Source organism: Pezoporus flaviventris, unplaced genomic scaffold, assembly GCF_033815535.1.
Source record: "Pezoporus flaviventris isolate CSIRO_AGI_PZ_B2104156 unplaced genomic scaffold, CSIRO_AGI_Pfla_v1 ptg000129l, whole genome shotgun sequence".
Taxonomy (NCBI): domain Eukaryota; kingdom Metazoa; phylum Chordata; class Aves; order Psittaciformes; family Psittacidae; genus Pezoporus; species Pezoporus flaviventris.
This window is the reverse complement of record NW_026892677.1, coordinates 3,077,985-3,094,550: the sequence shown is the minus strand read 5'-3', so window position 1 is coordinate 3,094,550 and position 16,566 is coordinate 3,077,985. Positions and strand designations below refer to the sequence as shown.

General features: G+C 45.6%; 1 protein-coding gene and 1 long non-coding RNA gene across 3 annotated transcripts in view; one reads left to right on the top strand and one right to left on the bottom strand.

Moving 5' to 3' along the window:
- LOC133282575 (uncharacterized) overlaps positions 1 to 2,316 on the bottom strand; it is a 60,298-nt gene extending 57,982 nt beyond the window's left edge. Inside the window, exon 1 of the long non-coding RNA XR_009747661.1 lies at positions 1,675 to 2,316. This is a non-coding gene — a long non-coding RNA (uncharacterized LOC133282575). The remainder of the gene's footprint in view (positions 1 to 1,674) is intronic.
- DOCK1 (dedicator of cytokinesis 1) overlaps positions 1 to 16,566 on the top strand; it is a 315,244-nt gene that overhangs the window by 157,394 nt on the left and 141,284 nt on the right. For both annotated transcript variants that reach the window (XM_061478569.1, XM_061478568.1), the window contains exon 28: positions 13,996 to 14,097. In XM_061478569.1, the coding sequence (XP_061334553.1) occupies positions 13,996 to 14,097 (102 nt within the window). The remainder of the gene's footprint in view (positions 1 to 13,995; positions 14,098 to 16,566) is intronic.

The following is a 16,566-nucleotide window of genomic DNA, read 5'->3' as shown; positions in this document are numbered from 1 at the left end:
TGCTTTAGCCCTGCTCCCATTTACTGTGTATTCTTACCCTGGGAGCTGTTGGTGAGGATTGAAAGCAGAAATCACCTCCTATTGCCCCCGTGCCCATAGCTCAGTCAGTGCTGGTGTCTTCCTGACCTATGCTGACTTATTATAGTGTGCTGCCTCCTGCTCATACCCAAAAACTGAGCAGTTCCAATGCAGCTTTGTGTAACTCTGGCTTTGCTGTCCCACCTCCATCGTGTTCCTACCAGGAGCGTCATGTTTTCTTTTGAGCTGTTGAATATTCTGATTGGCCCCAAATCAGAAGAGAAAGTTCATTTTGTCCTTAACCTACCCGATAGTCTCCTTGTGGCCTGCTGGTGTTGGATCTGTGCTGAGTTTAAGCACGGTGAGGTCTACAGCAGGAAAAGGATAAAGAGCTGTTTATCAGTAGCACCCTGTGGGAGCATCTTATGTTGGGCTTTCTTGTCCCCATTCCAAATGATTGTGAAAAACAGGTTTAATTACTTGAGTTTTCCACAAGAGAAATGTTCACCTCTTCTTCTGCTTACATTGCATAGTATAGGTTGCTTTCATATTCTTTTTGTGAAGGAACTTTGAAGCTCTCCCTAAGCTTGCACGTTGTTTAGCCATAGGCTGGCGGAGAGAACCCCCCAAAGAATTCTGAGTTACTGTGAGTTTCACAAGGAATGCAGTTCACATTTCATAATGTTATGGGGAGGAACTGTGTCATTCTTGGAGATGCAACCCACACATGATTGTTGTCAGGTTCTGCAGGGGGTTCCTTCCCTGTTTCCTTTAATTAAATGCAAAGTACTAAGTAGGTCTGTGTTCCTTGATAGTGTGTCCTTATGAAATATAGATGTGGCTGCTTCTCAAAATATCCACAGAGCACCTCCCACACTGCCTTTTGGAAAATACTTAAATCTGAACTTCATAGAATCATAGCATCCCAGCCTGCTTTGGGTTGAAGGGACCTTAAAGCTCAACCAGTTCCAACCCCTGCCACAGGCAGGGACACCTTCCACTAGAGCAGCTTGCTCCAAGCCCCTGTGTCCAGCCTGGCCTTGAACACTGCCAGGGATGGGGCAGCCACAGCTTCTTGTTTTTTGTTGCCTTAAGGAAACGTTGCTGAGTTTTTCCCCTGCTCCTGACAAACTTTGTACACATTTTACCTAAATACAGAAAAGGGCTGCAAGAAACCTGGAGAGGGGCTTTGGACAAAGACAAGGCAAGGGGAATGGCTTTAACCTGCCCGAGGGGAGACTGAGATGAGCTCTTAGGCAGAAGCTCTTCCCTGGGAGGGTGCTGAGGCGCTGGCACAGCGAAGCTGTGTAACTTATGATGTAACCTACCTGCTAATTCTCTTATTTCCCATGGATATGTCTGCATACGATTAATTTTGCTACTATACTATGAAATATAACAGAAAATTGATCTTAAGTTACAAATGTCTTATTAAAGGGCGGGCCTGTTGTCAGCAGAGCTATCTTCAATCAGTTTGCCTCCTCTTTGGAGAGGAGAGAAGCAGAACATTGCCTACAATGGCATTTTCATTTTGATAACATGCAAATGCGAAAAGAGCTTTGTCTTTATTTTTAACACTGATGAGAGCCTGGCAGTAATTCTGTCTGCAAGGACTAAGTAACCTTCTACAGCACTGAACGCTGAGCAGCACAGAACATCATAGACTCGTAGAATAGTTAGGGTTGGAAAGGACCTTAAGATCATCCAGTTCCAACCCCCCTGCCATGGGCAGGGACACCTCACACTAAACCATGGCAACCAAGGCCTCATCCAACCTGCCCTTGAACACTGCCAGGGATGGAGCATTCACAACTTCCCTGGGCAACCCATTCCAGTGCCTCACCACCCTCACAGGAAAGAATTTCCTCCTTATATCCAATCTAAACTTCCCCTGTTAAAGTTTGAACCTGTTACCCCTTGTCCTGTCACTACAGTCCCTAATGAAGAGTCCCTCTCCAGCATCCCTATAGGCCCCCTTCAGATACTGGAAGGCTGCTCTGAGGTCTTCACGCAGCCTTCTCTTCTCCAGGCTGAACAGCCCCAACTTCCTCAGCCTGTCTTCATACAGGAGGTGCTCCAGTCCCCTGCTCATCCTCGTGGCCTCCTCTGGACTTGTTCCAACAGTTCCATGTCCTTTTTATGCTGAGGACACCAGAACTGCACACAATGCTCTAGGTGAGGTCTCCCGAGAGCAGAGTAGAGGGGCAGGATCACCTCCCTCGACCTGCTGGTCACGCTGCTTTTGATGCAGCCCAGGATACGGTTGCTTTCTGGGCTGTGAGCACGCACTGAAGCCAGCTCATGTTCAATTTCTCATTGACCATGTTCATTTTCTTCTTGACATCATAGACTACATTCCCCATACCCAGCATCTCTTCTGTCCTGAAACCTTGGTATGAGAACAGCCCCATTGGTAGGGTGTGATGGTTTATGTGCTGAAGAACCAAAGGGAAATATCAGTTAAAAATGCAAAAGCTTCCCCAAAGAGACTTCTTCTTGCATGTTGCTTTTGAATCCAAGCATATCTAAACTGCGTCTATCAATTCTATTTGATGTCACAACAGTCAAATGAGAAGTGCCAAAAGTAGAGGAATTTGTCTTTAAAATGGCTGTTGCTTTAATCCGTGTGTTCAGCTGGCAGGGCCACCTATCTTGTATGAAGAGGAGGTTCATTTAAAAGATAATGTATCATCTTCCCTTAGTATTCCCATGATTTGTCATGGTGACATCTTACTGCGGTGTGATTTACCTGCTGCAGAGACAATATCCATAATCCGTGTAGGCTGTCACAATTGCAGAAATGACTCCAGCACAGTCATTCGTAACGTGGGGTGCCACTTGTCTTAAATTAGCTTTTCCTTGTGTTTGCAAATCTCTAATTGCACACCCCATCCCTCGTGCCCATCGCAGGGGGTTGGAACTGGATGAGATTCAGGGTCCCTTCCAACACAAACCAGTCTCTGAACTACTGCCTAAGAGCTCATCTCAGTCTCCCCTCTGGCAGGTTCAAGCCATTCCCCTTGGCCTGTCCCTACATCCCTTGTCCCAAGCCCCTCTCCAGCTTTCCTGCAGCCCCTTCAGGCACTGGAGCTGCTCTCAGGTCTCCCCTTCAGGAGCCTTCTCTTCTCCAGGCTGCCCCAGCCCAGCTCTCTCAGCCTGGCTCCAGAGCAGAGCTGCTCCAGCCCTCGCAGCATCTCTGTGGCCTCCTCTGCACTCAGTCCAACAGTTCCACATCCCTCTGGTGCTGCTGCCCCAGAGCTGGATCAGGGCTACAGGGGAGGTCTCCCCAGAGCGCAGCAGAGGGGCAGGATCCCCTCCCTGAGCTGCTGCTCACGCTCTGGGGGTGCAGCTCAGCACACAGGGGGGTTCTGGGCTCAAGTCCAGCCTAAGGCTGGGTCATGGGGAGCTTCTCTTCAGCCAACAGCCCCAGATTCTCTCCTTATTTACAGTATCCTATTATTGCCCTCTAGCTTTGTTTTTATTTTAGCTCTTTGGTGACTTCTCTTTGCTCTAGAGAAAGTTCAGCTTTTTTCCCTTGTCATTTATCTAACACTCGGTGCTGGAACAGATACGTCCTTCATTTTGAGAGTGCTTCAGCAGATGATAATAATAATTATAGTTAAATGAGCTTCCTAACTGCATTGTGAAGGAAGCAAGACATCATTTTGTATTAGGAAATCTAAAACAAGAAGAAAGTCTTTCTCTGGGTCGAGGAAGGCAGTGGTTCATATTAGCATCAAGAAATACATTATTCCCATGTTAAGCCTGGACCAAGCTGATTTTGCTCTCTGTTTTACATGTGCATGTGCACCCGTTCCTGTGGGCTGCTGATTTGTATCTGTCGCTCTTTGATGCTTGGGGCAGAGGATGTGCAGGCCATAGTGAAGTGCTTTTGTGTCAGTAATTCCTCAAACGCTGAAGGAGTTGCTGGGAGTTTTGAAGACCAAATGAATGTGTGTGTATGAATACATCTATTCACTTAGTTTGCCTCCAAGCGCTAACTTAGTACCAGATAATAGCAGTGGCGCTTAAATTGGGCAGCTGAGGTTTCCAGGATGCGGGTGTACCTTGGAGATAGGCTGTCTCCAGTCAGCTTTCAGTATAGGGAAGACACATTCTGGCTTACAGGAGAGTTTGACAGGGGCGAACAAGATGTTTCTGCACAGAGATGTCTTTAAGTGACAGCTTTAACCTGCCCAAGGGGAGACTGAGATGAGCTCTTAGGCACAAGCTCTTCCCTGTGAGGGTGCTGAGGCGCTGGCACAGGGTGCCCAGATAAGCTGTGGCTGCCCCATCCCTGGCAGTGTTCAAGGCCAGGTTGGACACAGGGCTTGGAGCAAGTTGCTCTAGTGGAAGGTGTCCCTGCCCGTGGCAGGGGCTGGAGCTGGAGGAGCTTTAAGGTCCCTTCCAACCCAGACCATTCCATGATTTTATGTCGGGGTGTGTTGACTTGTCCAGGAGGAGGATCAGAGCAGGGTTTTTTTTTAACCAGAAGAGTGGAGGTTGAAGCTAAGAGGAACGTATGGGAAGGAGAATGCTCCAATGGTCCTATGGGAAGGGACGCCTTGAGGTGCTCACCACCTCTTTTTGCAGCCCCCCAAAAGTGTCTGTGCATGGGTAAGGAGGTAGTGTGTGCTGTCGTAGGGGTTAAAAACTCTGGCCATGCAGCAGGGAAGTGGCTGCTGTTGATGGGAACATCAGGTGCGTTACCACATAAATTACTCTGGGGAGTGGCAGCAAAGCTGACAAAACACCATTAAATATGTTTGGGGACAGCATTTAAACCTTAAACCAACCAATACCGCTCCATAGCCCTGTGTCTTCACAGATGGTGTGAATATGTCAATGCACATCCCTCCACTTTGCTGTGGATTCGCATCTCTGAAGCCTTACTCAAAGGTTGCTCCTCTGTGTGGGGCTCTGCAGAAACCGTTCCTCAAAAAGGGACTGATGCAGGGACAGAGAGGCTCTTGTTTGTTCTGCCTCTCCTTCCTTGTCCTTTCCAACGTGTCCTGGTATCACACGAATGGGAGGAAAGGCTTTGAGTCCCAACCAGTGATAACTACAATAAAAGTAAGTGATTCTAATACCAGAATGGTTCCAGTCCCATATTCACTGCTCTGTGTGTGCAGAATTCCTTAAACCCCTGTTTTGCACAGCTTTTCCTTATGTATTTTACTGTGTAAGTACTTCATGTATCCTTAAATACCGTTGTTTTCAGGGTTTTATTACTCGTATGTATCATTTTATTGTTAGCATTTATGGAAGAGTCAACCAACTTCACTGAAAAAGATTTATTGAGGGCAGTTCTCTAGATTTTCAGTGAAATAAGGTGGAGAAAGGCAATTGCATTTAGGAAACCAAAAGGAAATGGACTGACCTTCGAAAATCTTAAGCACAGAGACTTCAATTGGAGGGCATACTGTTTAATACCGAGATGGTAGAGAGCTTTGTAGAGGGAAGCAGTTTTGGTTGAAATGGGCTCCTTTGAAAAAGAGCCTTAGAAAAATGATAAATGGTGGTGTTAAAATGTCACATTAATTTTTTGCTTGCTTTCTATGAAAGCTAATACAAAGCAGTTTCAAACTAGGAACACTCTGTATCTCCTCATTGTGCAAAGCATCAGGTTCTTACTTAATAAGCCTTTTGCAGAATGGATTTCAGTGGAGCTATCGTGATCTTGGGTCCTGGTTTTGATCTCTGTGAAGATCCTTTTGGCTTTTCTTGCCAGAGAGGTTTCCCTCGATTCAGGGCTATGGGGCTGTTTTATTACTCTTTGCAGGTCAAAGGAGGTGATCCTGCCCCTCTGCTCTGCTCTCGAGAGACCTCACCTGGAGCATTGTGTGCAGTTCTGGGGTCCTCAGCATAAAAAGGACATGGAACTGTTGGAGCAAGTCCAGAGGAGGCCACGAGGATGATCACGGGCTGGAGCACCTCCTGTATGAAGACAGGCTGAGGAAGTTTGGGCTGTTCAGCCTGGAGAAGAGAAGGCTGCGTGGAGACCTCAGAGCAGCTTCCAGTGTCTGAAGGGGGCCTATAGGGATGCTGGGGAGAGACTCTTCATTAGGGACTGTAGTGATAGGACAAGGGGTAATGGGTTCAAACTTAAACAGGGGAAGTTTAGATTGGATATAAGGAGGAAATTCTTTCCTGTGAGGGTGGTGAGGCACTGGAATGGGTTGCCCAGGGAAGTTGTGAATGCTCCATCCCTGGCAGTGTTCAAGGGCAGGTTGGATGAGGCCTTGGTTGCCATGGTTTAGTGTGAGGTGTCCCTGCCCATGGCAGGGGGGTTGGAACTGGGTGATCTTAAGGTCCTTTCCAACCTAACTGTTCTGCGATTCTATGATTATAGTATTTGCATATGATCCCAGCCTGATTTGTGTTGGAAGGGGTCTTAAGTCTCCTCCAGCTCCAACCCCTGCCACGGGCAGGGACACCTTCCACTAGAGCAGCTTGCTCCAAGCCCCTGTGTCCAACCTGCCCTTGAGCACTGCCAGGGATGGGGCAGCCACAGCTTCTCTGGGCACCCTGTGCCAGCGCCTCAGCACCCTCCCAGGGAAGAGCTTCTGCCTAAGAGCTCATCTCAGTCTCCCCTCGGGCAGGTTAAAGCCATTCCCCTTGGCCTGTCCCTACAGGCCCTTGTCCCAAGCCACTCTCCAGCTTTCCTGCAGCCCCTTCAGGCACTGGAGCTGCTCTCAGGTCTCTCCTTCAGGAGCCTTCTCTTCTCCAGGCTGCCCCAGCCCAGCTCTCTCAGCCTGGCTCCAGAGCAGAGCTGCTCCAAGCCCTGTGATTGTAAAGCCCTGAGCAGCCTGGTCCAACCTGGAGCAGTTCTGCTTTCAGCTGGCTGGAGGAGAAGCCTCCTGGTGTTCCTTGTGTAGCCATAACCATTATCCCAGTGCTAAATGCTCTTTTTCCATGGCCCACCTATGAAAATGGCAAATTTCCTTACACTTTGTGCTCTTTTCATGAAAATCAGCTCTTTTTCCATTTCCTTCTGGTTTTGGAAGCAGTGTGGCTCAGCTGGTCAGTGTGCAGCAATCAGCATTGATGTCCTCTTAAGGATTTCCTTTTAAAACAAGTTTTCTATTGATTGATAGAGATTGAACTGTCAGGGATCAAATCTGGATGTGGACAATAAGGTTTGAGGTAAAACGAGCCCTGCAAGCCTAAGGAGGCTAATTTTCACCTATACCCTTTTATGTTCTGAATGGGCCCACACTGAATTCACTCAACCTAAATGAGTGCTGAGCTGCTTAAATCAGGCGGGGTAAAGGAGATGGCACATCTTATCCAGGAGTATTGAGAGCAGAGTTTGTGAGCTGAAAAACGCCTTGGTGATCTTGATTTGCAGAAAGCACAATGCGAATGTTTGTGGCAACAGGGTAAATACCCCAAAGGTTCATCACTCATGTTATTGCACACGCTGACTTCTGGTTCTCAGAGGAATAAGACTCATGTTTTATTCCCTCCATTCGCTTGGAGAAAGGCAAGATTTGGCCTAAAGAAGTTGGAAGTTGCATGTTTTCACTAAGGAAAGAAGTGATAAATGTCAACACTTTGCACTTGTTTATATTCTCCTGCTGTACCCATGGAAGAAGTTTCTCTCTATATGTATCTTTAGGGCTGTTTTGCTCGGGTTGGTTTGTTCTTCCTGCCCTTACTCATATGACAGCACAGGTAGATGCTGCTGGGAGAGGCTTAGAGAATCTGTGTGTCACTCCCTTTAAGTGCTCTATGAACTGTTAGGAGGCAGTGACTGACTCCCATCCTCCGTGCACTGGCCAGAGGATGCTGCTTGGGCAAGGTGCTTTCTCCAGCACCCAGAAAAGCCCCATTTTCAGCAGAAAGCAGGCAGTATGCTCCTGGGGAGCTGTATTGCCTTCATATAGAGTGATCCCCATTCCTGGTTTGGGCATATTCAGGGTTGGGTCTTAACATTCATATACTTTGACCAACGCACGCAGTGATGTGACCAGGAGCCTATGTTGATGCGTTTCCACCAGCTAGTCATAGAACTGTTGAGGCTGGAAGGGGCCAGTGGAGCTCATCTAGTCCAACCTCCCTGCTCAAGCAAGGTTACCTCAGGGTTGTGTTCAGATGGCTCTTGAGTATCTCCAGGAAGGGACACTCTGCAGCCTCTTTGGGCAACCTATTCCAATGCTCAGTCACTCTCACAGCGAAGAAGTTCTTCCTCACGTTCAGGTGGAACTTCCCGAGGCTGAGTTTATGCCCATTGCCTCTTGTCCCATCAGCTGGCATCACCGAGAAGGGTCTGGCCCCATCCTCTTGACAGCCTCTCTTCAGATACATATATGCATTGATCAGATCCCCTGGAGCCTTCTCTTCTCCAGGATGAGCAGGCTCAGCTCCCTCAGCCTTTCCTCACAGGAGATGCTCCAGCCCCTTCAGCATTCTCATAGCCCTTTGCTGCCCTTGCTCCAGCAGCTCCATGTCTCTCTTGTACAGGGGAGCCCATACCTGGACCCAGTACTCCAGGTGAGGCCTGTGTGGGATCATTATATATTATATAACATAAAGTATTCTCCAGACCAGGAAATGCTTGGCCATCCTCTGCCTTATCCATGTTGCAATGTCATGGCATCTTCCATATTTTGCTTAAGTGAGCAAAGGCTGCAGACACGTTGGATTTCACCCATAGCAGGGAGGTCGCTCATCCTGCAGTGCAAGCTTACGTGGCAGCCAGTGCTCTTAACTGCAGTTACCAAAGAGTTGAGATTTGGGGCATTTTAAAGTTGGGATTTTTATCTTGAGAGCCCATAAGTGGTGACGGTTTCATGTGTGGCTTCAAGAAATGATACCAACTGCTTTTTATTCCTTTAGTTGTTGCTGATATATGTAGACTACGTGCTGCAAACAACGAGAAAACTTCATTTTTCTGTCCTTCCTGACTGTAATTGTGAGGGATTTAAACCATTTTCAACAAATAAATTGTATGAAAACCCCCTAAAAGTCGAAGCATATTGAGAAGTTCATTCTATGTGTTTATCAGGGTTTGGCTTTGTGGGATTTTTTCCATTATTTATTTATCAATCCATCAAATTTTTATATATATATATAAATATGTGTATATATATAAACATTATATTAGAAATAGAATTTCTCATTTATTTAGTTACCCCTGTAGCCTTTTAAGGCCATGAAAAGAATTTTTTATTGGGAAATAAATGTAACTCAGGCTTCTTCCATCTCTTCCTGATCATGGTAATAGAGGCATTAGGATAAAACATCTCTTAACTTAGTGGAGTGTTGGTTTCCCTTCAGTTTTCTCACTCTACATAAAGAGCTTAATATCTCCGACTTAGAGATTCCCTTGGAAGAAGAAGGACAAGACTGGTTTGAATAGGATGTTTTACCCCTCAGGGAGAAAAGCATTGGCATGTGGTGTGTCTCCTGCAGGGAATTCTCCTCTCATTGTGAAGTATTTCAGTGTTAGTATTACTTGTGGGGATGAGTTGATATTAAAATTTCCCTGCCCGTACTTTTTAAAGAGCCAGTTGAACATTTATTATCTTATTGTAAAGATGATTTAAGGAAATAGGCACTTTCTCAGCATTCATGGGCTTCTTCAGCTTTTCCTTCAGGACTGTATTTTATAGGAATCCTAGAATCCCAGCCTGGTTTGTGTTGGAAGGGACCTCAAAGCTCAGCCAGTTGCAACCCCCTGCAATGGGGACACCTTCCAATGGAGCAGGCTTCCCTTCCGACAGACTTTCACGTGTCTTGGGTCCTACACTTTTGCTTTGGGAATACTGAATTCCCCCTTGCCTCAGTGTACCTGGTTTGCAAAGAAATAACGAATCCAGCGCCTCTGCTTTTGGGCAGGAGAGATATTAATTGCATTAAGCTGCATTCAGAGTGCATTAAATGCTCTTCTCTAGCATGATGTGTAGTAATTATCTTCTTCACTGTGTGACTACTTCATTTCTGAGCTTCGCAAGTAAGGAGGGACGTGAAGGGTTTTCACTCTAAACCTTGGCACCGTTTCAGTGAATTAATAGCTAATAATTGCCCAGGGCAATGGCAGGACCTCAGTGTTGCCCTTGCAGTACTTGCTGTATGCACATAGGCTTGCAATTACTCCTGCAATTACAGTTGGAATTGATTTCTTTGAGGGAATGAGGTACCTTTTTCCCTGTATTGCTTGCAGTGGTACCCTGCAGCAGGTGACAGTTACCTCCAAAGCCAGCTCAAGATTCAAAATCAACTTAAGATTAAAATGCAGTGCTGTTGGTAGCTATTGCTAAATTGCTAATATTAAAACCACCTACAGTACAAATATTGCCTATAAAGAGTTGCATGGTTTTATTAGCGTTGGAATTAAGAGCATGCTGGCTGCAAATGATAGCGCACTAAGTGCAAAGAATCATAGAATCATCGAATACTTCAAATGATGGAAAGTAAGCAGAGGACTGATAGGGGACTTTTTCCTAATATTAAACAGGTTTTTCTGAGCATCAGGAGCGTGAACAGTCTTCGGCAGGTGGGAAACTGAAGATAAATGTTGTAGCAGGGATGTCTGTGTGTGTAACATGGTGATGGCTTGAAGGAACAATATTGCATCAAAGAAAGAAAAGGGTTTTGTTATCAAGATAATGGTAAGAGCATGAACTGGGGCCTACAAGGATGCTGGAGAAGGGCTCTTCATCAGGGACTGTAGTGATAGGACAAGGGGTGATGGGTTCAAACTGAAACAGGGGAAGTTCAGGTTAGATATAAGGCAGAAGTTCTTTACTGTGAGGGTGCTGAGGAGCTGGCACAGGGTGCCCAGAGAAGTGGTGAATGCTCCATCCCTGGCAGTGTTCAAGGCCAGGCTGGACAGAGACTTGGTCTACATGGTCTAGTGTGAGGCATCCCTGCCAGTGGCAGGGGTTGAAACTTGATGATCTTAACGTCCTTTCCAACCCAAACCATTCTGTGATTCTATGGATCATTGTTTTATGCAGGGACGGAGTGAAAAAGTGTTGATTAGCTGGTTTAGGACCCTGACCCATTCTGCTGAGCACCACTTCTAGGGCTTGGCAGAAGCTGACATGGCATTTAGCAAGTTTCTGTAATTTTCTTGAACTAAAACTTAAATTGTAGAATCCCAGCCTGGTTTGGGTTGGAAGAGACCTTAAAGCTCCTCCAGCTCCAACCCCTGCCACGGGCAGGGACACCTTCCACTAGAGCAGCTTGCTCCAAGCCCCTGTGTCCAACCTGGCCTTGAACACTGCCAGGGATGGGGCAGCCACAGCTTCTCTGGGCACCCTGTGCCAGCGCCTCACCTAAATGCTACAGAATCCCCTCACGTTCCCGTTCCATTTCCATTTGCTAAGTTTGTTCATTTCCCTGTGTTTCTTTTTTTCTCTCCAAAAACCATTGCAGGTTTTTAACAAGCTTTCATATTCTCATATTTTCCCTTTCACGCTCGCACGTGGCAGCGGTGTTGAACCACCCCACATTAAACTTTCATGTTTCCCTCCCGATTCTCACCAAGCTAATTAAGAAGATACTCTTCTGTAATTATCTCTCTCTTCAGTGACTCATCTTCTTCCCAGGTTTATGGGGACAGTCAGAGCAGCTCCCCCTTACAGTGCTATGTGCCTCCAAGGGGAGGGTTGTGTTGCCTTGGCAGGAGATGGGGATGCTGGAGCTGAAGCGAGCAGTGTATAAGCACACAGAGGAGGGGAGAAGGGTCACCATAGATGCAGGGAAGATGGCAATCAAGTTCATCCATACCTCTAGCTGTTTCTATAACTAGAAATGAATATAAAACACATTTGAAAGTTTCAGTTGTTCCACATCCCTTTTTTTCTCATCCAAGGTTGCCATGATAATTTGCTCAGATATGAAATTCATCTTTTGACTGTTGCAGCTGTGTATATTAACTTAAATGACTCACCAAGTGGGTAGATAAACACTGAAATACGACCAAAGCTATTAACCACTTACAGAAACTACTTTGTCAGAGGAAGCAGAGGCTGTATGTTGACTGCTGGGCTGCTGGAGAGGGCTGGGTTTGCAAACGTGGGCTTGATGTGTTTATGTATTAGGTACAAGGGAGCAGCTCTTCCCTGGGAGGGTGCTGAGGCGCTGGCACAGGGTGCCCAGAGAAGCTGTGGCTGCCCCATCCCTGGCAGTGTTCAAGGCCAGGTTGGACACAGGGGCTTGGAGCAAGCTGCTCTAGTGGAAGGGGTCCCTGCCCGTGGCAGGGGTTGGAGCTGGAGGAGCTTTAAGGTCCCTTCAACCCAAACCAGGCTGGGATTCTGTGATATGTAAAGGCAGTTAAAGATACGTTTTTGTGTTTGCAAAGCAGCAGACTTTACAGATTATTTGAGTGAGCGCCTATAAAAAGGTACCACGAGCAAACAAAGTTCATTCTCAGCTCTCCTTAGCATTTATGAACCAGCTACAGAACCTTATGTGAAGTGATGGACTGAATGACATCCACAGCCTGGGCTTAAGCAGCCAATATGAAATATTTATAAGTCTGGCTAGCAGTGAAGCATCACTTTGATTGATGACATCATTAGGGGAAAGAGGACTGAATATGGGCTATGGAATATTTCCTTGCAGACATGGGACCTTTTACAGTGGCTGTTATGTAGAGTACTTATTATACAGTGCTTTGACAATTAACTTTCTGAGATGATCTCAACTTATTTACATTTCAGAGTGGTAAACATTATCTTTGTGCAGCCTCTTCTTGTCTTAGTCTGTTCTAAAGCTCTTTAGATGTCATGGAACAGCAGCTCGGGTGCCTTTCCCCTTTCATATTCATGCCACGTGCACGTGCTGAAGAGCTCTCTTCAGGTACTTTTGCATCGTGTAGAAAATACAACACTCTTGCATGGTCAACATCAGTTCTGTAGGAGTTCAGCTCTAAACTCCATTACGTTGGAGAAAAGCAAATTCAATGAATCCTTATCTAGTGGAGGTCTGGGGATTAGACTGTAAGTCAGAGGGCTCATAAGACATAAAGAGATAACCTTGTGTCACTTTGTGTTTGATCACAATTACTTGGACTGATGTAGAAAGAAATGTTATGAATTGAAAGTAATGTAGATCTTATAAATGTAACGATAAAGGCTGTGGTTTGCTTGGAAAGAAAATTCCTGAGTGTTCTGCAAGGCTGGGCATGGCATAGAATAGCCATAAAGGTGGCACAGAAAGGGAAATGCACAACTTTGTCAAGCCATGCATAGAATCATTTCGTTTCTGAGGAGTTCTGCTGGGTTTTCCAACATTATCTTCTCCATTCAAGACCAGAAGAGGTGTGGGCACTATTACCATTCTATTACCATATCAGTCAATAGGCTTTTAGCAGATAGTAAGAAGAGCAGAAGTGATTTACGGGATTGGGATGTCCAGTAGTCCCAGAAGTGAGTTGGATTTGTTACTATGATACTTTCATGCAATCCGTCAGGAGTGATTAAACCTTTTGGGGGCACTTTTTACCTTTTCCATGGATTGGGGGATATGTTTGGTACTGCTGCTCTGGTCTTCCGGAGGTTATTTGGTTTGGGTTTGCTTTGTCAAGCATCAGAGTATCCGAAAATACCACTCCATGAGATCAAAACTTGGGGTTTCGCTGTGATGCTCAATACAATGTTTTTTAAGAGATTGCCTTCTTGAGCAGGGTATTGACTTCCCCAATGCAAATCCTGATATTGTGAGATACATGAGTTGTCTTTGTCACCTTCCAAAGCCTTTAATTCCTGAGCAGCTTTTCTGTCAAGAATATGTTGCAAAATCTCCAGTGGAGATGGTGATAAACCCAGGAAATTGGAAATAGAAGCTTTTGAAGACACTTTTTTGTTTTCTTGACAGAACTGTGCATATCCATTAATGAATTTAAACGCTAGGATTACATCCACTGTATTACCCGGCGCTCTCCAGCGATGTTCTGCTTTGATAACAAGTATTACGTTGCTCTATCTGAAAGAATTGATTCCTTTGTCCTTTTCCGTTTGACAGGGGAGCTTTGTTGCTTGCATGACTGCCATTTTAAGGCAAATGGAGGACTATCACTATGCTCATTTAATCAAGACTTTTGGGAAGATGAGATCAGATGTTGTGGTAAGTTGAACGTGGTTTATGTGTTCAGAAGCTTGTGTTTGTGCTTTTTTTGCTGTTCCTGTTTGTTAAGTCCACTTGTGAAATGCAAAGAGAATGGTCAAGGTCACAGATTTGATATAAAACAGTAAAGCACTGTGATTTATGCACTATCTGCGTTGGCAAAGGACAAAATTAACCTTCACGCCGTGCTGGAGCTGTTCACTGTTTTAACAAGCAAGCACTGAAACAGTGGATTTAAAGCAATTAGAAGAATGCATTAGGAAATAATGTTGAGCCATTACTAAAAATCTGTTTGGTTTAAGGAAAGAAGGCAAAAACCACAAAAAGCTTTCTTGAGAAAAGGAACTTTCAGTGTTAAATCTTCCAGCTGTCCCCATTTCATTTGTTTCAATTGCTTTTACTTACCGATCCGCTCACTTTAAATTTCATACAAAACATTTTAACCTTAAGGATGCCCTTAGTTGTTAAACAAGCAATAATCATCGAAATTCGTCTTCCCAGAGTCGTTTGGTAGCCTAACTAAGCCAACAGCACAACTTAATTAAGAGCGTAATAGTAGAGAGTTTATAGCTAAGAAGATAACTCTGTAATGACCTGAAGCTCTCGTTGCCATATGGCAAGTGCAGGATGAGATGTAGCAACCATACTTGTTGGCCAAGATCCATCAATCAGTGGGTGACCTGAAGCCTGAGCAGCTGTATACTGTGTTACCCACCCTGGTGCTGGGGATTCTGAGGTGCCTTAGGCAGCTTTCACCTGTATTTTAGTCTAAAGGGTGGCCTTTGCTTAGGTTCCCTTCTTCCTTCCAAACCCAGTGGAATAAAACCCAGGGTCTTCCTTGGTGTAATTTACGTTTAGACTTCCTGGTTTGGTTTTATATGTTTAATTCTCGCTCTTCTGCTTATCTTGTGCAAGATTTGAGCTCTTTGCCGCGTGCCAGGTTGATGCTAGAGCCTCTGGTGCTCGGTCTGTTTCATAGCATCATAGAATCACAGACTGCTTTGGACTGGAAGGGACATTGAATCTCATCCAGCTCCATCCACCAGTCACAGTCAGGGACACCTTCCACTAGAGCAGGTTGCTTCAAGCCCTGTCCAGCGTGGCCTGATTTTGGTACCGATATTTGTACCTGATCTGGCATTACTAAGTAGAAAGCTGATGATTTAAGGGAGTGAAGACAAAGTCCCACTAAGGACTGCAGATGGGCATCACTGCATTGAAAGGGTCACTTCCCAGTGATCTGCTTGGGGATCTCAGAGCACTTAACATGGATGGACACCTGGTTTTCAACTGATAATAAAACATTCCCAAGCTAAATGCAACTAGCAGGGTGTAAATAATGGCTTAGCACACAGAAAAGACATTAGTATTAAGGTTACTCAAGCCAAATATTTCTGTACTTTTAAAGTGCTTCAAACTATTTGGCCCTAGGAAATGAAGATTGGGTCCAGATCTTTACATGGCAAAAAGCAACCCCAGTTTGCTCTTAAACTTGTGTCATGGTTTAACCCCAGCCAGCAAACAACTACCGTGCAACACACTTCCTACTGGGATGGGGAGGAGAACTGGGAAAAGGTAAAACCCTTGCGTTGAGATGAGAGCAGTTTAATAATAGAAATAAAGTAAAATAATAATATCTACATCAAATATATATAGTGTACATTGTAATAATATAATAATAAAATGATAATAACAGGAGATAACAAGAAAAGAGAAGAATAAAACCCAAGAATCACAAGTGATGCACAATGCAGTTGCTCAGCACCCACTGACTGATGCCCAGCCCATCCCCAAGCAGTGATCGGTGGCTTCCAGCCATCTCCCCCCTCGTTTCTATACTGAGCATGATGTGCTGTGGGATGGAATAGCCCTTTGGCTTGTTTGGGTCAGGTGTTCTCTCTCTGCTTCCTCCTGTCTTGTGCTCCTCCTCTCTTGGCAGAGTGTGAGAGATTCAAAAGCCCTTGATCGGGGTAAGCACTGTTGAGCAACAACTAAAACACCAGTGTGTTGTGAGCATTGTTCTCAGACTAAAGCCAAAACACAGCAGTGCACCAGCTACTGGGAAGAAAACCAACTGTCCCAGCTGAAACGCAGACAACGTGCAGGGCATTGGGACAGGCTGCCCAGGGCAGTTGGAGGAATCACCATCCCTGGTAGTGTTCACACCCCGTGTAGAATCATAGAATCATTAGGGTTGGAAAGGACCTTAAGATTATCCATTTCCAACCCCCCCTGCCATGGGCAGGGACACCTCACACTAAACCATGGCACCCAAGGCTCTGTCCAAGCTGGCCTTGAACATCACCAGGGATGGAGCATTCACAACCTCCCTGGGCAACCCATTCCAGTGCCTCAACACCCTCACAGGAAAGAATTTCCTCCTTATATCCAATCTAAACCTCCCCTAAGTTTGAACCCGTTACCCCTTGTCCTGTCGCTACAGTCCCTAATGAAGAGTCCCTCCCCAGC